At 48.0% G+C, this 25,178-nt stretch overlaps 1 protein-coding gene across 2 annotated transcripts in view; it reads right to left on the bottom strand.

The window, feature by feature from the left end:
- Positions 1 to 25,178, bottom strand: part of LOC121277189 (dual specificity testis-specific protein kinase 1-like) — a 264,934-nt gene that overhangs the window by 190,773 nt on the left and 48,983 nt on the right. For both annotated transcript variants that reach the window (XM_041186332.1, XM_041186333.1), the window contains exon 2: positions 17,490 to 17,611. In XM_041186332.1, the coding sequence (XP_041042266.1) occupies positions 17,490 to 17,611 (122 nt within the window). The remainder of the gene's footprint in view (positions 1 to 17,489; positions 17,612 to 25,178) is intronic.

Genomic DNA, 25,178 nt, shown 5'->3' with positions numbered 1-25,178 from the left:
GTCTGGCGAGCGCCCCGACATCAGCGCGCACTTGCGTGATATTCCGTCTGTGGCTGCATGTAGGAGTCGGAGCCGCGCCCACCATTAATTAAGATGCCAATTAAAGATCACTCATCACATGGGCAAAACGGGCAGGCAAGCTGCCCACAGTTTGCAAAAACCTCATCCACGGGCGGGATAAAAAGGGTCAGCAGCATTGTCAGTGTGAGCAGTGAGGAGTTTTGGAGATAGTTTGCTGCTGGTTGCTTCTCGGTACTTGGCAGCTTCATCTCTGTTCAGGGCTTCCTTCTTAGCATTTCCATACATCATTTCAGGACTTATTAGTACCCCCTGAGGATTTGGACCTTCCAGGTATCAGGCAGCCTTCCCTTACCCTGGTAATGGGGATTGTGGTCTCCGCTGGAGGCACCCTCTCTGAGGAGGAAAGAGAGGGACAGAAGGGAGAGGAGGCCAGGTGTCCCAATGCAGCTTCCAGAGGAGCGACCTGTGGGAGGAGGGGCGCAGGGGCAGCAGGAAGTCCAAAGCGGAAGGGGCCGCAGAGACACCACTATCCTGCTGCCAGGGTTTACAAGCGGCATTGCAGCTACCTCAATATGTCTGATGTGCAATGCCGAAGGAGGCTCCATCTCTCAAGGAAGACAATGACCTCCATCTGTCAGACGATTGGGCCTGAGATCAGCTCCGGCTGAGGCTCCTCAGTGCTCCAGGCCAACTGGATGGATGGCTGCTGGGTGACAAGGGCTATTCCTTGAAAAGGTGGTTCATGACGCCTCTCCGCCAGACAAGAACAGAGGCAGAGCAGCGGTACAACAGGAGACACGCCTCCACAAGGGTGGTGGCAGAGAGAACCATAGGTCTTCTCAAGATGTGCTTCTGATGTCTGGACCATTCAGGGGGAGCACTGCAATAGCCCCCAGAGCGGGTGTCACTGATAGTGGTTACGTGTTGCACTCTCCACAATCTGGCACTGGCAAGGGGGACCCACTGGAGGAAGAGGATCTTGACGCAGCTCCATAGGTCACAGATGATGAATCCAGTAGCGAGTCAGAAGAGGAGCACAGTGAGGAGAATGCTGAGGTCATGGAGCCAGACCTCGGTAACCTCCAAGGAGACAGGGACACTAGGGATGCCTCGAGCCAAAGCTCCTTCAGCTAGGCTGCCAAATAAGCACTACCACCTCATGCCAGGGCTGCCGCCATCATCTTGGATCTCAGAAATGACCTTTCCTTTGCCCCCAAGATACACTCAGTGCCTATGCAATAGAGTTTCGAGACACCCACATCCAGCATTACATACTGATGTACACTGCACCTACAAAACAAATGAAGCATACTCGGGCCAATAACACAAAAGCATATGTAATAATAATGTTGGCACTGACAAATTATTAAAAGAGCAATATTAGGTATTGATGGTCACACCATTAAAATAAGGAAAAAAAGGGAGAACAAAAGATCACACGTGACCAGTCCCTCTTGTGCTTAAGGTGCTTTAAACTTATGTTTACGGGTGCTACATCTAGGTGCTCCCCCCTCGCTGGCACCAGGATTGGAGACAGCCTGCTGACTCTGCTGTCCTGTTGGCCTTGATGATCTTGGCGATCGTCCTCTGGCCAGTGGAGCCTGTGATGGCCCCACCTGGGAGGGAGCGGCCAGTGCCATGTCTGGCATCTCCCCAGTCGCTGCAGCCTCATCAGATGCCATGGTCACTGGCAGAGGGACAGAGGAGCTGCTGCCATCATCCAGAGTGCCCTGAGAGGAGCACACAGAGATGACAGATTCTGTCCACAGCAACCTCACGTTGGCTGCCTCATCCATCTCACACACGGACACTGATTGCGTGGTGTCAGTACCTGTCTGAGGACTTGCAGGTCTGACCGCAATCCCAGGAACCCGATTCTGTTCCTGGAGCAGCCTCTCCATGAGAGTCGCCACTCTCTCCATGGAGGAGGCATTGCGCTCGGCCATGAGGGTCAACGCATTGCTGATACTCCCCAGAAACTCCTCCACAACAGAGACCATGGCACACATACCCTCATGGATCTCCGCCAGATCCTCCCGCACATCCTGCTGGACATCCAGCATCTGCTGCCTGATGGACGACTCCACAGGCTCATCATCAGCCTTCGATTGAGCATCGTCCTGGTCTCCAGCAGTCCTCTGACTGCCAGCACGCCAGGCACTCTCTGCTTTCGCCTGCACCTCCAGCAATTGTGACGTACCCTCATCAATGTGCACCGAGATACACTAGCTGCCGAACTAATGTCCACCGAAGTGCTGGTATCTGTGCTTGTGCCTGGTTCAGAGAGTGGGTGTGACACAGGTGCTTCTGGAGCATGGTAGTACTCCGGTGTCGGGAGTAGCTCCTAGAGGTCCTGAGATTAGCTGCTTGGTGGCAGATCTAAGGGAGGAGGAGGACATGTCATTAGTTAAAGTCATCACACTGTCACTGTGCTTGTCAGGCATCCTGGTGAAACAATGGAGGTTATCATCATGGTGCCATTGTCTTTCAATGATCAATGAGGAATCCAGTCTAGAGGCTCCCATCAAAGATGAGATTGAACAAGAATGTTTGCACCACCAGAACCTCTCAACTCAGTGCACCTCTTATCTTCGTCTGACACCCCAGCCTCACCGCGGCCAGTTGATCAGGGTGCATGGCACCTCTCGAGCTCCAAGGCCTCCTGCTTGTAACTGGAAAGAAAGAGGTGTGGGGGTCCTCTGCCAATCCACCACCTCTCAGTATTGTCTTCTCCCGAAAGGACAAAGGAGCATTGGTTAGCCCTCTCTCTACCTCCAGCGCCATTGCAGCCTGGACAACCCCAGCTGAGAAACACCTTGCAGGGCACATCCAAATTGTAGCCCTCGAGCCGCAAGGCACTCAGTCAAAGCAGCCAGGGGTCAGCCCCTTGGCCAGCTCCAGCGCCATTGACTGTTGGCTCTCAGACTCTAGCACCTCGGAGCTCCACAGGGGCGATGGCCAGCCCAAAACACTTCAACACACTGACCCACGCCAATACGGTACTCACCCTTTATGAGCGCAACAGGTCATTGAACTGCTTCTGGCACTGTACCCAGATGCGCTGTACCACGCCGTGGCTGCTCACCCAAGTTGCCACCTCCTCCCATGCCCTTTGTGAGGTGCAGTGGCCTCCTCGTCCCATCTCTGGGGACAAGGGTGTCCCCTTCCAGCAGCCACCTCCTCCAGGAGGGCAACAAGGGTGTCATTCAAAAAATGGGAGGCCATGTGCCGAGCCGGCCTCACCTCTTGCCCGGTGTCCACGTCTTCGTTTGCAGCCATGACATCGCAGCAACTCTGACGTCAGCGGCGTCCCTGCAGCTGCCTGCGCCGTTTTTGAGGCAGCCGCCAGGTCACCGTTGGACCCAGCGGCTGACAGGGCCCCCTCCCACCCCCTCTCAAACATTCTGCAGCCAGCGGTCATGCTGGGCAAGCCTTAATTGGGCTGTCACAGTGAAATCATGGTGCAGCCCGATTGCGGGCGACGATCTGTTTTGCAGTCGCTCCTGCTCACCCCCGCCAAGCACGCCCAACGAGGGCAAAATTCTGCCCATAAAAAGGAAGAGAGAAGCCAAAGTGAACATAGGCCCCTTAGAGAATGAGGCTGGGGAATTAATAATGGGGAACCAGGAAATGGCATAGGAGTTGAATAAATACTTTGCATCAGCCTTAACAGTAGTAAAGACTAATAGCATTCCAAAAATACTAAATAATCAAGGGGCAAAAGAGGGGGGAAGGAAATAAATACATTAACTATCACTAGAGAAAAGGTACGAGGGAAACTAATGGGGCTAAAGGCCGATAAATCCCCTGGACCTGATGGGTTGCATCCTAGGATATTAAAGGAAGTAGCTGCAGAGATAGTGAATGCAATGGTAGTAATCTTCCAAGAATCCTTAGATTCTGGAAAAGTCCCAGAGGATTGGAAAACTGCCAATGTAACACCCTTATTCAAAATGGGAGGGAGACAAAATACAAGTAACTATTGGCCAGTTAGCTTAACAATCGTCATTGGGAAAATGTTAGAGTGTATTATAAACAATGTAATAGCAGAGCATTTAGAAATGCATAATCTAATCAAGCAGAGTCAGCATGGCTTCATGAAGGGGAAATTATGCCTGACAATTTTATTAGAATTCTCTGAGGAGGTAACAAGCAGGATAGATAAAGGGGAACCAGTAGATGTAACATATTTGAATTCCCAAAAGGCGTTCGATAATGTACTACACATAAAGCTACTTAATAAGATAAGAGCCCATGGTGTTGGGGGTAGTATATTAGCATGGATAGAGGACTGGCTAACTAATAGAAGACAGAGAGTTGGGATGAGGGGGACATTTTCAGGATGACAACCTGTAACTCGTGGAGTGCCATAGGGATCAATGCTGGGGCCACAATTATTTACAGTATCTATTAAAGACTTGGATGGGGGAAATGAATGTATTATTACTTAGTTTGCGGATGACACAAAAATAGGTGGGAAGGCAAGTGGTGAGGATGACAGTCTACAGAGGGATGTAGACAGGTAAAGTGAGTGGGCAAAAACTTGGCAAATGGAATATAATGTGGGAAAACGTGAGGTTATGCACTTTGGCAGGAAGAATAGAGGAGCTGAATATTATTTAAATGGAGAAAGACTGCAGAAAGCTGCAGCACAGAGGGATTTGGGGGATCCTCGTGCATTAATCACAAAAAGCTAGCTTACAAGTTCAATAGGTAATAGGGAAGGCAAATAGAATGTTGGCCTTTATTTCAAAGGGAATGGAGTATAAAAATAGGCAGGTCTTGCTAAAACTGTACCAGGCACTAGTTAGACCACACCTAGAATACTGTGAACAGTTTTGGTCCCCTTATCTAAGGAAAGATATACTGGCATTGGAGGCAGTCCAGAAAAGATTCACTAGGTTGATCCCGGGTGTGGAGGGATTTTCTTATGAGGAGAGGTTGAGTCGGTTGGGCCTCAGTGGAGTTTAGAAGAATGAGAGGCGATCTTATTGAAACAAATAAGATTCTTAGGGGGCTTGACAGGGTAGATGCTGAGAGGTTGTTTCCTCTTGTGTGAGATCTCAGAGTAAGGGGTCGCCCATTTAAGACAGAGATGGGGAGGAATTTCTTCTCTGAGGATAGTCAATCTGTGGTATTCTTTACCACAGAGGGCTGTAGAGGCTGTGTCGTTAAGTATATTCAAGGCTGAGATAGACAGATTTTTAACCAGTAAGGGAATCAAGGGTTACGGGAAAAGGCAGGAAAGTAGAGTTGAGGATTATCAGAACAGCCATGATTTCATTGATTGGCAGAGCAGACTCAGTGGGCCAAATGGCCTTCTTCTGCTCCAACGTCTTATGGTCTTATAGAAAATTAGGTTAATGGGTAGGTTCATAGTGATGCAGTGGCAAACATTTAAGGGGTTATTTCACAATACACCAAATAGATACATTCCAACAAGTAAGAATAAGGCCAAGGGACAGACACACCATCCGTGGTTAACTAGGAAGATTAAAGATTGTGTCAAACTTAAAGAAAAAGTATATAATTCTGGAAAGATAGGTGGAAGGCCAGAAGATTGGACAGCATATAAATAACACCAAAGGAAGACTAAAAGATTAATAAGGAGGGAAGAATTAGAATACCAGAGAAACTTAGCCTGAAATATAAAATCAGATAGCAAAAGGTTCTATTAATATTGAAAAAAGAAATGAGTTAACAACGTGAATGTTGGTCCTATAAAAGGTGCATCTGGAGAATTGATAATAGAAAACAAAGAAATGCAGATGACTTGAACAGGTATTTGGTATCAGTCTTCATGATAGATGATACACATAACATTCCAGAAGCAGCTATAAATCAGGAAATTGAAGGGAGGGAGGAGCTCAGGAAAAGTACAGTCACCAGAGAAGTGGTACTGAGTAAATTTCTGGAGCTGCAGGCTGACAGGTGCCCGGGTCCTGATGGACTTCAACCTAGGGTCTTAAAAGAAGTGGCTAGTGAGATAGTTGACACATTGGTTTTAATTTTCCAAAATTCCCAAGATTTTGGGAAGGTCCCATTAGATTGGAAGATAGCAAATGTAACTCTTTTATTCAAAACATGAGGGAGACAGATTGCGGGAAACTACAGGCTAGTTAGCTTAACGTATGTCACAGGGAAAATGTTAGAAGCTGTTATTAAAGAAGCTATAGCAGGGCTTTTGAATAAGTTCAAGGTAATGAGGCAGAGTCAACATGGTTTTGTGAAAGGGAAATCATGTTTAACCAACTTGTTGGAGTTCTTTGAGGAACCAACATGTGCTGTGGGTAAAAGGGCTGTGAGTAGATGTACTATACTTAGATTTCCAGAGGCATTTGATAAAATGCCACATCAAAGGTTATTGCGGAAAATAAAAGCTCATGGTATAAGGGGCAATGTATTGACATGGATAGAGGATTGGCTGGCTAACAGGAAGCAGAGAGTAGGCATAAATGGGTCTTTTTCAGGTTGGCAAGATGTAACGAGTGGTGTGCTACAGAGATCAATGCCGGGACCGCAACTGTTTACAAGTTATATAAATAACTTGAATGAAAGGATGGATGACATGGTTGCCAAATTTTCAGATGACACAAAGATAGGTAGGAAAGTAAGTTGTGAAGAGGACATAAGGAGGCTACAAAAGGATTTAGATAAGTTGTGAGTGGGCAAAGATCTGGCAAATGGACTATAATGTGGGAAAATATGAAATTGTCCATTTTGGCAGGAAGAATAAAAGAGAGACATGTTATCTAAAAGGTGAGAAATTGCAGAGCTCTGAGATTCAGAGGGATCTGGGTGGCTTAATGCATGAATCGCAAAAGGCTAGTATGTAAGTACAGCAAGTAATTAAGAAAGCTAATAGAATGTTATCATTTATTGCAAGGGGAATTGAAATCAAAAGTAGGGATGTTATGCTTCAGCTATATAAAGCACTGGTGAGACCATTTCTGGAGTACTGTGTACAATATTGGTCACCTTATTTAAGGAAGGATGTAAATGTGTTGGAAGCAGTTCAGAGAAGGTTTACTGGACTAATACCTGGAATGTCTTATGAGGAAAGGTTGGACAGGCTAGGCTTGTATCCGCTGGAGTTTAAAAGAGTAAAAGGTGACTCAATTGAAACATATAAGATCCTGAGGAATCTTGACAGGATGGATGTGGAGAGGATGTTTCCTCTTGTGGGAGAATCTAGAGCTAGGAGTCACTGTTCAAAAATAAGAGGTTGCCCAATTAAAACGGAGATGAGGTGAAATTTTTTCTCTGAGACGGTTGTGAGTCTTTGGAACTCTCTTCCTGGTGGAAGCAGAGTCTTTGAATATTTTGAAGGCAGAGGTGGATAGATTCTTGGTAATCAAAGGGATGATAGGTAGGATTCAGATTTGGAGTTACCATCAGATCAGCCATGATCTTATGAAATGGCAGAGTAGGCTGGAGGGGCTGAATGGCCTACTCCTGCCCCTTGTTGATATGTGTGCCCCCATGCCCTTCTCACAGCCCTTGCACAGCCTTCCTTCCCCATTGCCCCCCTTGTGTTGGGCATCCCCATCCTGTCCTCACATCCCACCCCGAGTCAAAGTGCTCGTTTCTGAAAGTGGAGTTCTGTCCGAGTACCACTGCCCAGTGGTGTCTTAGTGGACAATGGTGTCAACCACTGGGAGCAGAAGGCCCCTGTGCTCCCCAACCCTGGCCTCAGTACTGGTCAAGTCTGAAAGTGAAGGCCAGCATGAGTACCGCAGCACGGTGGTGTCCTTCTGGGCAGCATAGGCTACGTGCAGAAGCAGACCAATCCTACAGCCCCAGCAGTGTGGCATTCATTACAACAAGACCAGCACAGCACTATGGCAAGCAGGCTGTGTATGTTGCACTCAACTTGAAGTCACGAGCGAACAGAGGTCCGACGTGTGCATGCCACTGCTTTTCAAACGGGTTTCAGGCCAACGTAAGTTCCTGCTGGTGTGACGCAAGATTGGAAGGCAAGCAGCTGTTTTTATGAACATTCATGAGATGGTAATGAATGCAAGTGGCGTTCACGCCACTAGGCAGTGGGATAAACAACCCGTCATTAACCCACCATCGGCAGAATCACAAACTTTTATGCGAGCGGGTTTCTGACTTTTTGACCGCTGCTGGATTCTCCACTCCCGCCCGCCACAAAACGTGCGGCGGGTTGGGAAAAGTCCACCATTGTCAGTTGTGGGGGGATGAAGGCTAGGGGCCAAACACATACAATAGTCACCAACAAGTCCAATGGGGAATTCAGGAGAAACTTCTTTACCCAGTGAGTGCTTCGAGTGTGCAACTCCACCACAAGGAGTAGTTGAGGCAAACAGTATAGATGCATTTTTGAGGAAGATGGACAAATATGACAAATATGTGGGGGAGAAAGGAATAGAAGGTTATGATTGATAGGCTTAGTTGAAATTAGGATGGGTGGAAGCTTTTGTGAAGAGTAAATTCAGCCATCAAACAGTTGGGCAGAATGGCCTGTTTCTGTGCTGTAAATACTATATATGGACATATGAAATAAGAACAGGAGTAGACCATTCGGCCCCTCAAGCTTGCTCCGCCATTCAATAAGATCATGGCTGATCTTCTTGTGCTGGAGGTAGACAGAGGCCCCATGCACCAGGCAGCGAAGGAACTGATGGGTTAAGGTATTGAGTGAAGGTCCTTCATTAAACCTCACACTCCTTATTTGTTTTTATTTATTCGTTCATGGGATATGGCCATCGCTACCTAAACCAGCATTTATTGCCCAATCCTAGTTGCCCTTGAGAAGATGCTGGTGAGCCACCTTCTTGAACCGCGCGCAGTCCATGTGGCGCAGAATATCCACAGTGCTGTTAGGAAAGGATTTTCAAGGTTTTGACCCAGGGGCAGTGAAGGAATGGCAATATAGTTCCAAGTCAGGATGGTGCGTGACTTGGAGGGGAACTTGCAGGTGGTGGTATTGCCATGCATCTGCTGTCCTTCTAGGTGGTAGAGGTTGTGGGTTTGGAAGGTGCTGTTGAAGGAGTCTTGGTGAGTTGTGTTGTGCATCTTGTAGATGTGCACACTGCTGCTACTGTGTGTTGGTAATGGAGGGAGTGATTATTTAAGGTGGTGGATGGGTGGCATTGTTATTATTATTTCTGGAATTCTCCGTTTAAAATTGGGATGTCAAGAATTCAGGTTGTATCAGGCCCAATTTTAACCATGCCTGATTGGCAGGAAACTGCGGGGGGCGTGGGGGGGGGAGATAATTGATGTTCAGACTTGCCTTCCCTTTGCCCCACCATTTTAACCCTGACCAATTCTAATTATGGAGCAGGTAGATAGGAGCATCGATGATACCTTGACATGAGAGCCCAATGACATTATTCAGACCCCATTGTGGCTTTAACTGCTGGTCACAGAAGTGAATCGCAGTACCAGAACTGTCAGTGGGACCTAACGGCTAGGAGGATTGAACTTCAATTGGTTAACTTTTGCCCTAGGCATCACTCCCACTCGCCCTAACCACAATCATCTCTGGGGATGGTCCCCAACCCTATCATTTATCTTACAGCCTGGGCCCATCAAGAGTACTTCCTGCCTCCTTCCCCCAGCACATCTAACACCCCCACACATCTCTCACCATCTGCACATTTCACTACCCACCCCAAACTTGTATACCTCACCACTTCGCACATCTCACTCCCCTCCTCTGCACATCTCATTCCCACCACCCCAAGTTAAAATTGGGAATTACGGGTCCGTAGATAATGAGAAGGTTTGAGGAACACGGTGAAAAGATGAAGGCCAGCATTCCATTAAGCTTTTTGCTTGTTTTCTGTACCTGTTCATGACATTTTAATAATCAGTATACCTGGAGCCCCATGTTTCTTTGAACGGCCACTGTTTTCACCTTTTCACTATTTAGAAAGGGCCTTGTTCTTCCTTTTTAGGCCCAAAGTGGATGATCTCATTTGCTTCTCTGTTGCTGGGTCAAAATCCTGGGACTCCCCCCTGCCCCCCACAAACAGCACTGTGGGTGTGCCTATGCCACATGGACTGCAGCAGTTCAAGGCAGCTCACCACCACCTTCTTGAGGACAATTAGGAATGGGCAATAAAAACGCTGGCCTAGCGAAGCCCATAGCTGTGGGAGAATTTTTTTTAAATTTCATTTGCCTCAATTTTATCCATTCACTTAATCCATCAACATGTTTCTGTAGTGTTGGTACAAAGAACACAGAGACACATTATAAAATAAAGGATATTATTCTAAAGGGTGTGCAGGATGTATAGGTACATAAGTCATCAAAGGTGGCAGGACAGGTAGAAAGAGCTGTTTCTAAAGCATACAATATTCTAAGCTTCATTAATAGGGGCATAGAGTACAAGAGCAGGGAGGTTATGATGGACTTATATAGGACACTGGTTAGGCCTCAGCTAGAGTATTGTGGACAGTTCTGGGAGCCACACTATAAGAAGGATGTGAATGCATTCCAGAGAGTGCAGAGGAGGTTTATGAGAATGGTTCCAGGGATGAGACACTTCAGTTATGAGGAAAGATTGGAGAAGTTGGGACTATTTTCCTTGGAGAGGAGAAGGCTAAGAGGAGACTTGATAGATGTTTTCAAAATCATGAGGGGTCTGGACAGAGTAGTCCAGATAATTATCAAATTCCCTTTTGAATGCCTCAATTGGACCTGCCTCCACCACACTCTCGGGCAGTGCATTCTAGATCTTAACCACTTGCTGTGTGAAAAAGCTTTTCCTCATGCTCTAATGTAGGAAAAGCATTAGCCAAATTATGCACAGCAAGTTCCCACAAACAACAAAGTGATAATGACCAAATCACCTCCTGTTTAATGTTGTTGGTTGAGGTGTAAATATTGGCCAGGACACTGGGGACAACTCCCGTGCCCCTCTTAGAAAATAGTGCCACAGGATCTGTGGGTAGGGGGGGGGCCCTCGGTTTAATGTCTTATCCAAAAGATGGCACATCTGACAGTGCAGCACCCCTTCATTACTGCACTGGGAATGTCAGCCGGGATTATGGGCTCAAGTCCCTGAAGCCTTCCGACAACACATGGCAAGAGTGCTACTCACTAAGCCATGGCAGATACTTTAGTTTACACCTGTTCTACCCTTCACAAACATCCGGCACCCGAAGGGAGGGAGGTCCTGAGAGGGCTGCTGTGACTGGCAATTTGAAACACTTTGTCAATTTTATAAATCACAGCAGGAAATCTGAGCTCTGTGGAGAGGATTTCATTACACTCACAGCCTGCTTCTGGCTCACAGCTCCAATATAAAGTGTGACTATATCTCTGTAACGCAGTGTTGTCATTTAGTCTACAGAGAAGAAGTATACACTGGTAAAATAAAGCATGTTCATATGCTAGAGCCCTGTGATCTGAGAACATACAAGGATAGAAAGTACTGTCCATGGTTTTAACATGTGAATACTTATCAAGATCAGACCAAATTAACCTCTTATTATAAACATGTTAACACATCTATCAAAATAGTGAAGGGAAAAACTTGATTTTTTCCTTCAAACAAAACTGCCAATTAGCCCTACCTAACTGTGTGAAATTATTTCTTAAAAAGTCTCTCTGCCCCTCCACACCTGTTGAATATAAGTTCTTTCTCCTCATGTCAATCCAGGCTGACCCTTCACTGCAGTACTGAGGGAGTGCTACACTGTCAGAGGTGCGGTGTTTCAGACGAGACCTTAGACGTAGGCCCCGCCTGCCCTCTCAGGTGGCCATAAAGGATCCCCACTGCACTATTTTCGAAGAAGAGCAGGGGAGTTCTGCCTGGTACTGTGGCCAATATTTAACCCTCAAACGACATCAGTAAAAAACAGATTATCTGGTCATTTATTACATTTGCTGCTTGTGGGATCATGCAGCGCATCAATTGGCTGCCACGTTTCCTAGATTACAATACACCACAAAAAGTACTTCATTGTCTATAAAGTGCTTCACAGTGTCCTGAGGTTGTGAAAGGCGCTATTGAAATGCGCGGCCTCTCTGTCATTCTTTATCTCCCTTTCCATCTTCTTCATTGCTCCCATTATTTTTCCTCAGTCTTACTGATTGGATTTACCTTCCCTTTCCCTTCCCTTCCTTCAGATGCAAGGGACTGCTATGGAGTTGGGACTGTCCCAGTAGTTTGTCAGCCATGGCTCAGTGGGTAGCACTCTCACATGAGACAGAAGGTTATGAGTTCAAGTTCCTGTACAGGACTTGAGCACAAAAGTCAAGGCTGACACACCCCTGCAAGGGAGTGCAGCACTGTCAGAGGTGTCAGTTTTTGGACGAGACTCTAAACCTAGACCTAATCAGCCCTCAGGTGGACATAAAACTTTGGAATGGCCTAAGATCAAAAAAGGCACCACATAAATGCAAGCCTTTGGGCAGAATTTAAAGGGTGGTGAGATTTGCTGCCCTGTCACCTGGAGATTTGATGGTGAATGCATTCCTGCTGATGTCGGCTGTCCCATAGCCATTTACTGGCTACAGATGGGACCTGTGCCGCTCACTTAGGAGGAAGTCTCGCCTCAGAGAGTTGCCAGCTGATCTATTTGGCCAGGAGCTCTGTAGTCCCAGCAATGTGACTGGGAGCAGTAGCCACAGTTGGGACTACAAGCAGCCCTATGAGTCAGTGCTGGAACCAGGATGAAGCTAAGTGCCAGGAGGGTGTCACGACAGGGACAGAAAGGGAGGCTCGGAGAAAGGAGATGAGAGTTGGGGGGCTTGATGGTGAGGTTTGGGGTGGAGGTTTGGGTGGCGGGAGGTGGTGGGGAGAGGGCCAGATCTTGTGAGAGGTGGAGGCCAGATGGGAAATGGGGCCAGAGATGGAGGGCCCTCCCCTTCCCACACGAGGCCTAAGCAGGGTAACCTGCCGTGCTTCTCTTCTGTACCCGACCTCCTCCCACCAACCTCAAAATTGAGGCTGGGCAGGAAGCAGCCTTTAAGTAGACAATAATTGGCCTTCGGTCGGGGCGAGCGTGACAGGCCATGTAAAGGGCAGGGGCAGGCAGGAGGGCAGCGGAAAGGCCATCCGGGGCATTTTACAGGCCCTCCCCGTCTACAAACCTGCTAGCAAGGGACCATAAAATTCTACCCCATGAGTCAAAAGGAGAGAGATAAGAGAGGGAATGTGGAGACACAGAGAGATTTAGGGAACTCCAGAGTGTGGGATTTAAATGACTGAAGGCACAGCCACTAGTGGTGGGGTGAGGGAAGTGGGAGATGCACAACAGGCCAGAGTTGGGTGTATGGAAAGTTGAGTCAGATGGTGTTGTAGGGCTTCGGGTAGATTGCAGAGATAGGAAAGCACGAGGACAGGGATTGAAACAGAAAAATGAGAACTTTACTTTGGAGAATCTGGGGATCAGGAGCCAACTCAGGTCAATGAGTATAGGAATGATGTTTGAGCAAATCATAACAACTTAAGAATTAGGAGCAGGAGCAGGCCATTTAGATCTTTGAGTCTGCTTTCTCATTCAATGAGATCCTGGCTGATTGGATATTGACCTCAACTTCACTATCCTGCCTGATCCCAATAACCCTTGATTCCCTTACAGTTCAAAAATCTGTCTATCTCAACCTTGAATGTACAGGACTCCAAATATTCGCAACTCCCTGAGAGAAGAGATTCCTGTTGGCATGAGAAATAATAAAAAACAAAAACAGAATTACCTGGAAAAACTCAGCAGGTCTGGCAGCATCGGCGGAGAAGAAAAGAGTTGACGTTTCGAGTCCTCATGACCCTTCGACAGAACTTGAGTTCGAGTCCAGGAAAGAGCTGAAATATAAGCTGGTTTAAGGTGTGTGTGTGGGGGGCGGAGAGATAGAGAGACAGAGAGGTGGAGGGGGTTGGTGTGGTTGTAGCGACAAACAAGCAGTGATAGAAGCAGATCATCAAAAGATGTCAACAACAATAGTACAATAGAACACATAGGTGTTAAAGTTAAAGTTGGTGATATTATCTAAACGAATGTGCTAATTAAGAATGGATGGTAGGGCACTCAAGGTATAGCTCTAGTGGGTTTTTTTTTATTTTATATAATGGAAATAGGTGGGAAAAGGAAAATCTTTATAATTTATTGGGAAAAAAAAGAAGAAGGGGGAAACAGAAAGGGGGTGGGGATGGGGGAGGGGACTCACGACCTAAAGTTGTTGAATTCAATATTCAGTCCGGAAGGCTGTAAAGTCCCTAGTCGGAAGATGAGGTGTTGTTCCTCCAGTTTGCGTTGGGCTTCACTGGAACAATGCAGCAAGCCAAGGACAGACATGTGGGCAAGAGAGCAGGGTGGAGTGTTAAAATGGCAAGCGACAGGGAGGTTTGGGTCATTCTTGCGGACAGACCGCAGGTGTTCTGCAAAGCGGTCGCCCAGTTTACGTTTGGTCTCTCCAATGTAGAGGAGACCACATTGGGAGCAACGAATGCAGTAGACTAAGTTGGGGGAAATGCAAGTGAAATGCTGCTTCACTTGAAAGGAGTGTTTGGGTCCTTGGACGGTGAGGAGAGAGGAAGTGAAGGGGCAGGTGTTGCATCTTTTGCGTGGGCAAGGGGTTGTGCCATAGGAGGGGGTTGAGGAGTAGGGGGTGATGGAGGAGTGGACCAGGGTGTCCCGGAGGGAGCGATCCCTACGGAATGCCGATAAGGGGGGTGAAGGGAAGATGTGTTTGGTAGTGGCATCATGCTGGAGTTGGCGGAAATGGCGGAGGATGATCCTTTGAATGCGGAGGCTGGTGGGGTGATAAGTGAGGACAAGGGGGACCCTATCATGTTTCTGGGAGGGAGGAGAAGGAGTGAGGGCGGATGCGCGGGAGATGGGCCGGACACGGTTGAGGGCCCTGTCAACGACCGTGGGTGGAAAACCTCGGTTAAGGAAGAAGGAGGACATGTCAGAGGAACTGTTTTTGAATGTAGCATCATCGGAACAGATGCGACGGAGGCGAAGGAACTGAGAGAATGGGATGGAGTCCTTACAGGAAGTGGGGTGTGAGGAGCTGTAGTCGAGATAGCTGTGGGTGTCGGTGGGTTTGTAATGGATATTGGTGGACAGTCTATCACCAGAGATTGAGACAGAGAGGTCAAGGAAGGGAAGGGAAGTGTCAGAGATGGACCACGTGAAAATGATGGAGGGGTGGAGATTGGAAGCAAAATTAATAAATTTTTCCAAGTCCTGACGAGAGCATGAAGCAGCACCAAAGTAATCATCGATGTACCGGAGAAAGAGTTGTGGAAGGGGGCCGGAGTAGGACTGCAACAAGGAATGTTCCACATACCCCATAAAGAGACAGGCATAGCTGGGGCCCATGCGGGTACCCATAGCCACACCTTTTATTTGGAGGAAGTGAGAGGAGTTGAAGGAGAAATTGTTCAGCGTGAGAACAAGTTCAGCCAGACGGAGGAGAGTAGTGGTGGATGGGGATTGTTCGGGCCTCTGTTCGAGGAAGAAGCTAAGGGCCCTCAGACCATCCTGGTGGGGGATGGAGGTGTAGAGGGATTGGACGTCCATGGTGAAGAGGAAGCGGTAGGGGCCAGGGAACTGGAAATTGTTGATGTGACGTAAGGTGTCAGAGGAATCACGGATGTAGGTGGGAAGGGACTGGACAAGGGGAGAGAGAAGGGAGTCAAGATAACGAGAAATGAGTTCTGTGGGGCAGGAGCAAGCTGAGACGATCGGTCTACCGGGGCAGTTCTGTTTGTGGATTTTGGGTAGGAGATAGAAGCGGGCCGTCCGAGGTTGGGCAACTATCAGGTTGGAAGCTGTGGGAGGGAGATCCCCAGAGGAGATGAGGTCAGTGACAGTCCTGGAAACAGTGGCTTGATGTTCAGTGGTGGGGTCATGGTCCAGGGAGAGGTAGGAGGAAGTGTCTGCGAGTTGACGCTCAGCCTCCGCGTGGTAGAGGTCAGTGCGCCAGACAACAACAGCACCACCCTTGTCAGCAGGTTTGATGACAATGTCAGGGTTGGACCTGAGAGAATGGAGTGCAGTAAGTTCAGAGAGAGACAGGTTAGAATGGGTGAGAGGAGCAGAGAAATTGAGACGACTAATGTCGCGCCGACAGTTCTCAATGAAAAGATCGAGAGAAGGTAAGAATCCAGAGGGAGGGGTCCAGGTGGAGGGAGAATATTGAAGATGGGTAAAAGGATCCGTTGAACTGGGAGAGGACTCCTGCCCAAAGAAGTGAGCCCGGAGACGAAGACGGCGGAAGAAGAGTTCAGTATCATGCCGAGCCCGAAATTCATTGAGGTGAGGGCGTAAGGGTATGAAACTAAGTCCTTTGCTGAGCACTGAACGTTCAGCATCGGAGAGGGGAAGGTCAGGGGGTATAGTGAATACACGGCTGGGGCTGGGATTGGAAGATGGGGTGGGGACGGAGGGACAGGCAGGGGTGGAGGGTCCTAGATGGGTGTTGGTGTCGATGAGTTGTTGGAGCTTGCGTTCCTTAGCACTTGAGAGAAACAGAAAAAGTTTCTTGTTGAGGCGTCGGATGAGCCGAAGAATAAAATGAAACTGGGGGCACGCGCAGCTTTGAAAAAGGGTACGGCGGTGCTGCTGGAGGGAGAGGTCGAGTGTGTTCATATGGCGGCGCATGGCACTGAGAGTGGATTTCAGAATGTGACGGGAACAGCAGTCCGAGAAACGTTTTATGTCCCGGAGATACCTGTAATCCTGGGTGGGTTCGAAACATGAGGGGTGGAATTTCAGTTGAAATCCATGTGGGGTAAGTCGGAGACGGAGACAGTCACTGAGAAAGGAGATATGGCTGTGAAAGCGGGTTTTAGTAAACACCTTGTCAAACACTAGGAGAGAAATGGAAAGCAATGAAGGTGAACAAGGCAACAGAGAAATCCGGAAATCTTGTCGCAGAGAGGAACAGAACTTCTTCAAGGAGGTAGGCATTTCTTGAAGAGCAGTGGCAGTCAATTAAACACAGAGATAAAAACAAAAAAACTGCGGATGCTGGAAATAATAAGGCAGATTGAATAAAAAACACACCAAATATTATCAAAGAAATTACACTAATCAGCAGAGGGGATAGAGTTGGGTGAGTAGCCAAAGGCAGCAAATTCCAAACCTGCAATTTCCATGTCCTGGAAAGATAAGGGACAGTGGGTGTATGGGAAGGCCATCACCTCCAAATTCTCCTTGAAGTCACACACCATCCCAACTTTGACACATAGTGGTCATTTCTTCATTGTTGCTGAGTCAAAATGCTTGTCCTTCCTCCGGAACAGCACTGCTGGTGTACCTACACCACAAGAGATTCAAGAGGAGGACCCACCACCACCTTCTGAAGGGTAGCTAGACTTGGGATGTAAATGCTGATCTTACTCGCAAAGCCAACATCTCAAGATCAGATTCAGAACAAAAGGCACAATGGTAGAGGTAGATTTCAGAGGAGGTTTTAGGAGGGAGGGAATGTGACGGAGAGATAAAGAGGGAGAAATGAGCAGCAAAGGGCTCACCGCAAGATGTTGGGGTGCGAGAGCCGGTTCATCAGCTGCACCTCACGTAGCATGTTGGCACGGTTACTCGGCAGCTTGTTCATCTTGAGGACCATCACCTGCCCAGATATCCGGTGTTGGACCTGAGGAGAGACGCAGACTGTTAATCCAGGACCCCCAGCAAAGGCCACCAAATCAGAACCTGGCTAAAGTATTAGGACAACCAGACACCATCTGAAATACCTCAACCATGTAGCAAGAGGGCAGGGGAGCATGGTGGTTACGTTACTGGACTGGTAATCCAGAGGCCCTGACCATAATCTGGAGACACGAGTTCAAATCCCACCATGCAGCCGGGGGAATTTAAATGCAATTCATCAATAAACCTTGAACAAAAAGCAAGTCACAGTAATGTTGATCATGAAACTACTGAATTGATGTAAAAACCCATCTGATTCAGGGAAGGAACTTTGCTGTCCTGACCTGATCTGGCCTACATGTGACTCCAGACCCAGAGAAATGTGGCTGACTCTTAACTGTCCTCTGAAAAGCCCTAGCAAGCCACTCAGTTATAGTAAACCGCTATGAAAAGCTGAATAAGAATTAAATCGGAATTGTATAGATCCCTCAGACTGTATGACTCACAATGAACGCATACAGTGAATACATGTATCACAATTGTATTGAAGCACCTCAAAGTGGAACATGATCTATGTAGATAACTTAAATCCCACGGCACTGTCTGTAATGACCATGTTGAAATGTCTGTAATGCTCATTGATCGTATTGAAGCATCTCATGCTCGATGTCGAAAATTTGAATCTGATTGCACTTATTGTGATGGCCATTTTTAAATGTTTTGTAATGTTCTTTCAGATATTTTATGAATAAAGAATATTTCTCCAAAAAAAAATTAAACCGGACAGATCATCCGGCATTGCCTGAGGAACCGGAAATGAAAAATGCACAACTTACCCTCATGACCCTGCAAAGTCCTCCTCATTAACATCTGGGTGCTTTTTGCCAGAATTGGGAGAGTTGACCCAAAGACTAATCAAGCAACAGCCTTTGTCACTGAACCATACCTTACAGAAAATGTCCCAAACACCACCATCCTTGGGTACATCCTGTCCTACCAACAGGACAGACTAACCAGAGGTGGTGGCACAATAGTGTACAGGGAGGGAGTGGCGCTGAGAATCCTAAGCTCCAGATCCCATGAAGTCTCATAGCATCAGGTCAAACACAGGGAAGGAAACTTCCTGCTGTGTACCACCTACCACACCCCCTCAGCTGATCACAGAATCAGAGTGCAGAAGAGGCCCTTCGGTCCATCGAGTCTGCACCGACACATGAGAAACACCTGACCTACCTACCTGATCCCATTTACCAGCACTTGGCCCATAGCCTTGAATGTTATGATGTGCCAAGTGCTCATCCAGGTACTTTTTAAAGGATGTGAGGCAACCCGCATCCACCACCCTCCCAGGCAGTGCATTCCAGACCGTCACCACCCTCTGGGTGAAAATGTTTTTCCTCACATCCCCCCTAAACCTCCTGCCCCTCACCTTGAACTTATGTCCCCTTATGACTGATCCTTCAACTAAGGGGAACAGCTGCTCCCTATCCACCCTGTCCATGCCCCTCATAATCTTGTACACCTCCATCAGGTCACTCCAATGAAAACAACCCAAGTCTATCCAACCTCTCTTCATAACTTAAATGTTTCATCCCAGGCAACATCCTGGTGAATCTCCTCTGCACCCCCTCCAGTGCAATCACATCCTTCCTATAATGTGGCGACCAGAACTGCACACAGTACTCCAGCTGTGGCCTCACCAAGGTTCTATACAACTTGTAGTTGTAATCTATACCTCGATTGATAAAGGCAAGTGTCCCATATGCCTTTTTCACCACCCCACTAACATGCCCCTCCGCCTTCAGAGATCTATGGACACACACACCAAGGTCCCTTTGTTCCTCAGAACTTCCTAGTGCCATGCCATTCATTGAATACTTCCTTGTCAAATTACTCCTTCCAAAGTGTATCACCTCACACTTTTCAGGATTAAATTCCATCTGCCACTTATCTGCCCATTTGACCATCCCGACTATATCTTCCTGTAGCCCAAGACACTCAACCTCACTGTTAACCACCCGGCCAATCTTTGCGTCATTCGCAAACTTACTAATCCTACCCCCACATAGTCATCTATCTCGTTTATATAAATGACGAATAATAGGGGACCCAGCAAAGATCCTTGTGTACATCACCGGACACTGGCTTCCAGTCACTAAAGCATCCTCTGTCATCACCCTCTGTCTCCTACAACTAAGCCAATTTTGAATCCACCTTATCAAAGGACCCTGTATCCCATGTGCATTTGCCTTCTTTATAAGTCTCCCATGTGGGACCTTGTCAAAGGCTTTGCTGAAATCCATATAAACTACATCAGCTGCACTACCCTCATCTACACACCTGATCACCTCCTCAAAAAATTCAATCAAATTTGTTAGGCATGACCTCCCTCTGACAAAGCCATGCTGACTATCCCTGATCAAACCTTGCCTCTCCAAGTAGAGACAGATTCTCTCTTTCAGAGTTTTCTCCAATAGTTTCCCTACCATTGACGTGAGAGTCACTGGCCTTTAGTTCCCTGGCTTATCTCTACAACCCTTCTTAAATAGCAGAACCACATTAGCTGTTCTCCAGTCCTCTGGCACCTCCCCCAGGGCCAGAGAGGAATTAAAAATTTGGGTCAGAGCCCCTGCAATCTCCTCCCTTGCCTCCCTCAGCAGTCTGGGACACAAATCATCCGCATCTGGAGATTTGTCCACTTTTAAGCCTGCCAACACCTCCAATACCTTGTCACTCCCTATATCAATTTGTTCAAGAACCTCGCAGTCTCTCTCCCCGAGTTAGATACCTTCATCCTCATTCTCTTGGGTGAAGACGGATGTGAAGTATTCGTTTAACACTCCCGATCTGGATGAATCTGGATCAGAATTATGATTTGGAAGCCGAACTGCAGGCACTGCACAACATAAGGGAGCAGGAGATATACCTGGACGCTTTGTTCCAGAAGGCAGTCATGCCTTTTAGAAGAGGGTTGTATGTTTTGGTGCGGGACAGGAGGATGTGACCGTGAGTGAGACAGGTAATGGGGCCGAGCAGAGTGTAGGGAAGGAGCGTCATGCTTTGCAATTGTCGAACGGGTTTGAGGTGCTCACAACCTGTGTGCACGAAAGCAAGGTCTGCAAGATGGATGAGCAGACTGGTCATGGCACCATGTTACACAAAGCCGTTCATATGGGGTAGCAAACAGGAATGTAGTGGTAGTAGGGGTTAATATAGTGAGGTGGATTGACAGTGTTCTCTGCAGCAAAGAGCGAGAGTCAAGAAGGCAGATAGGTGTTGTCTGCCTGGTGCCAGGATTCGGGACATCTGCTCAGGACCAGAGAGGAACGTGCAGTGTGAAGGGGAGGATCCAATTGTCATGGTCCATATTGGTACCAACAACATAGGAGGGAGGTTCTGCATAGTCAGTATGAGGAGCCAGGTATCATTTCAGAGACGTGCCTGCAGCATGACTAAGATTGGGTCCTGAATATTTAGGGGTATATGTCATTCAAGAAGAATAGGAAGCTAGATTAAGGTGGAGGGGTAGCACAGTTATCAAGGATGGCATTGGTGCAATAGTTAGAGATGACCTTGGTTCAGGAGATCAGGATCAGTTTGCGTGGAGATGAGGAATACTAGGGGAAAGAAGTCACTAGTGGGTGTAACAGTAACCACAATGTAGGACAAACTATACAAGAAGAAATATTGGGTGGTTGTGATTAAAGAACGGCAATCATCATGGGCGATTATGGAAAAATCAGACTGGCTGTAGTAGCCTGGTTGAGGAGTCCATAGAACGCTTTTGTGATAGATTTTTAGAGCAGCACATTCTGGAACCAACCAGAGAGCAGGCTACATTAGACTTGGTATTGTGTAATGTGACAGGATTAACTAATGACCTCAAAGTAAAGGCACTCCTAGGTAGCAGTGCCCACAATATGATTGAATTTTACATGCAGTTCGAAAGGGAGAAGAGTGGGTCTAACACTGGTATTTTAAACTTAAATAAGGGCATCTATGTGAGCTGAGCTAGCTGGAGTGAACTGGGATACTTGGCTAGGGGATAGATCAATGGAGAAGCGGTGGGGAGACGGTAGCATTTGATATTGTCACTGGACTGGTAATCCAGAGAACCACGGGAATGCTCTGGGGACCTGGGTTCGAATCCCACCACAACAAATGATGGAATTTGAATTCAATAACAAATCTAGAATTAAAAGTCTAATGATAATCAAAAACCATTGTTTAATTGTCATAAAAACCCACTTGGTTCACTAATGCCCCTGGCTGAAGTGGTTGAATCTTAAATACACTCTGAAATGGCCTAGCAAATCACTCACTCAGATGTATCAAATGTTGGCACAGGAAATGACAATGGCAATCGCAGCCCTGTTGACCCTGCAAAGTCCTTATTACTAACATCTGGGGGCTTGTGCCAAAATTGGGAGAGCTGTCTCACAGACTAGTCAAGCAATAGGCATACTCATGCAATCATACCTCACAGATCATGTCCCAGACACCACCATCACCATCTCTGGAACAGGTAGGACAGACCAGCAGAGGTGGCGGAACAGTGGTGCACTGTCGGGAGGGAGTTGCAAGAAAACATCCTGCTGATTGCTACGTACTGACCCCTCCTTGGCTGATGAATCAGTGCTCCTCCACCATTTGAACACCATTTGGAGGGAGCACTGAGAGTGGCAATGGTGGAGAATGAACTCTGTGTGGGGGAATTCACTAAGTCCATCACTAAGAGCGGCTCAGTAGCACCACCACAGACCGAGCTGGCCAAGTCCTAAAGGACACAGCTGCTAAACTAGGTCTGCAGCAGGTGCTGAGGGAACCAACAAGATGGAAAACATACTTGACCTCATCTTCATCAACCTGCCTGCTGCAGATGCATCTGTCCATGACAGTATGGTTAGGAATGACGACCGCACAGTCCTTGTGGAGAGGAAGTCCCATCATCACATTGAGGATACCCTCCATCATGTTGTGGGGCACTACCACTGTGCTAAATGGGATAGATTTCGAACATATCTAGCAACACTGGGCATCCATGAGGTGCTGTGGGCCATCAGTAGCAGCAGAATTGTACTCAACCAAAATCTGTAAAGTCATGGTCTGACATATCCCCCACTCTACCATTACCATCAAGCCAGGGGATCAACCCTAGTTCAATGAAGACTGCAGGAGGGTATGCCAGGAGCAGCACCAGGCATGCCTAAAAATGAGGTGTCAACCTGGTGAAGCTATAACACAGGACTACTTGTGTGCCAAACAGCATAAGCAACAAGTGACAGAGCTAAGCAATTCCACAACCAACAGATCAAATCTAAGCTCTACAGTCCTGCCACATCCAGTCGTGAATGGTGGTGGACAATGAAACAACTCACTGCAGGAGGAGGCTCCACAAATATCCCCATCCTCAATTATGGAGGACCCATCTGTAAGATGCACTGCAGCAACTCACCTCAACTAAACTCAGCTCAACTCTTTCAGCAGCACCTTCCAACCCCACAGCCTCTACCACCTAGCAGAAGACGGGCATCAGAAGCATGGGAACACCACCAACTGCAAGCTTCTCTGCAAGTCACTCACCATCCTGACTTGCAAATATAGCACCGTTTCTTCACTGTTGCTGGGTCAAAATCCTGGAACTCCCTTTCTAACATCATTGTAGGTATACCCTCATCAGGTGGATGGCAGTAGTTAAAGAAGGAACCTCACCAACACCCTCTCAAAGGCAATTAGGGATGGGTAATAAATAATTGCCTTTTTGACAACACCCATATCCTATGAATGAATTAAACAAAGACAACTTTGTCAGGGGGAAGAGATAGGAGGCTGTTACAGGACCCTGGCACCTCATCCCACATAACCAAATGCCAACAACCTGCATCCCCAAACCAGCCAGAGGCAGATTACTGATGATTCATCGCACAGCTTTCATTGCCTCTTGGCAAAGAGCCCCAGAACTGACCGGATCAGGAGTGGCAGCTCTATTACCCCACTGTAGTTAGTTGATGGGAGTCCTTACTTTAGCCCATTTCTTTCCCACTCCCTCCCACTAAACAAACCCACTTCCAGGCACTGACATCGCCTTAATTAAATCTCAAAGGTGGGCTCTTATCTTTCTGATTACTGCCAATGTGGACAAGGAACAAAGAATGTTTGAGAACCCACTAAACACTGCCTGGTACTGATGATAGCAACACAGGAGAAACCACAAACTGTGTCTCCTGTGTAAAAGACACAGCATAAATATTGACCTTTAACACAAAGTTCCTCTCTTTTATATTTATTTTATAACACACACACTCACTCCCATGCACACCCATACGCACCCGCACAATTTGCAGCCACACGGATATCCACCCACAGACACATACCCCCACCCCTTACACACACACCCCACACACCCACCCTACAACACACCCCCAACCCATACATACACACACACCCCACACACACACCCACCCTACACACACACCCCACACACACAACCCCTCACACACCCCCACCCCACACACACACCCCACACAAACACCCACCCCACACCCACACATACCCTACACACACACCCACCCTACACACCCCCACCCCACACACACACCCCACACACACCCACCCCACACACACACCCACCCTACACACACACCCACCCTACACACACACCCTACTCACAACCCCACCCCATACATACACACCCAACACACCCACCCCACACACACACCCACCCTACACACATACCCCACACACATACCCCCACCCAACACACACACACACCCACCCCACATACCCCCACACACACACCCCACACGCACACCCACCCCACACACACCCTCCCCACACACACACCCACCCTACACACACACCCCACTCACAACCCCACCCCATACATACACACCCAACACACCCATACCCCACACACACACCCACCCTACACACATACCCCCACCCCACACACACACCCACCCCACACACACACCCACCCTACACACACACCCCACACACATACCCCCACCCCATACACACCCACCCCACACACACACCCACCCCACACACACACCCACCCTACACACACACCCCACACACATACCCCCACCCCGTTCAGACACACACCCCACACACACACACCCCACACACACACACACCCTACACACACACCCCCACCCCATACATACACACACACACCACACATACACCCACCCTACACACACAACCCACACACACAACCCCTCACACACCCCCACCCTACACACACACACCACTCACAACCCCACCCCATACATACACACCCCACACACCCACCCCACACACACCCCACACACATACCCCCACCCCATACACACACCCACACTACACACACACCCACACTACACACACACCCCACACACACACACCCACCCCATACATACACACCCCACACACACACACACCCCACACACACACACCCCACACACACACACACCCACCCCATACACACACACCCCACACACACACCCACCCACCCCCACACACACACACACCCCACACACACACCCCCACCCCATACATACACACCCCACACACACACACACACCCCA

The sequence above is a fragment of the Carcharodon carcharias genome, chromosome 4 (assembly GCF_017639515.1).
Source record: "Carcharodon carcharias isolate sCarCar2 chromosome 4, sCarCar2.pri, whole genome shotgun sequence".
NCBI classification, from domain to species: Eukaryota; Metazoa; Chordata; class Chondrichthyes; order Lamniformes; family Lamnidae; genus Carcharodon; species Carcharodon carcharias.
The sequence above is the reverse complement of the archived record's forward strand: the minus strand, read 5'-3'. Positions and strand labels throughout refer to the sequence as shown.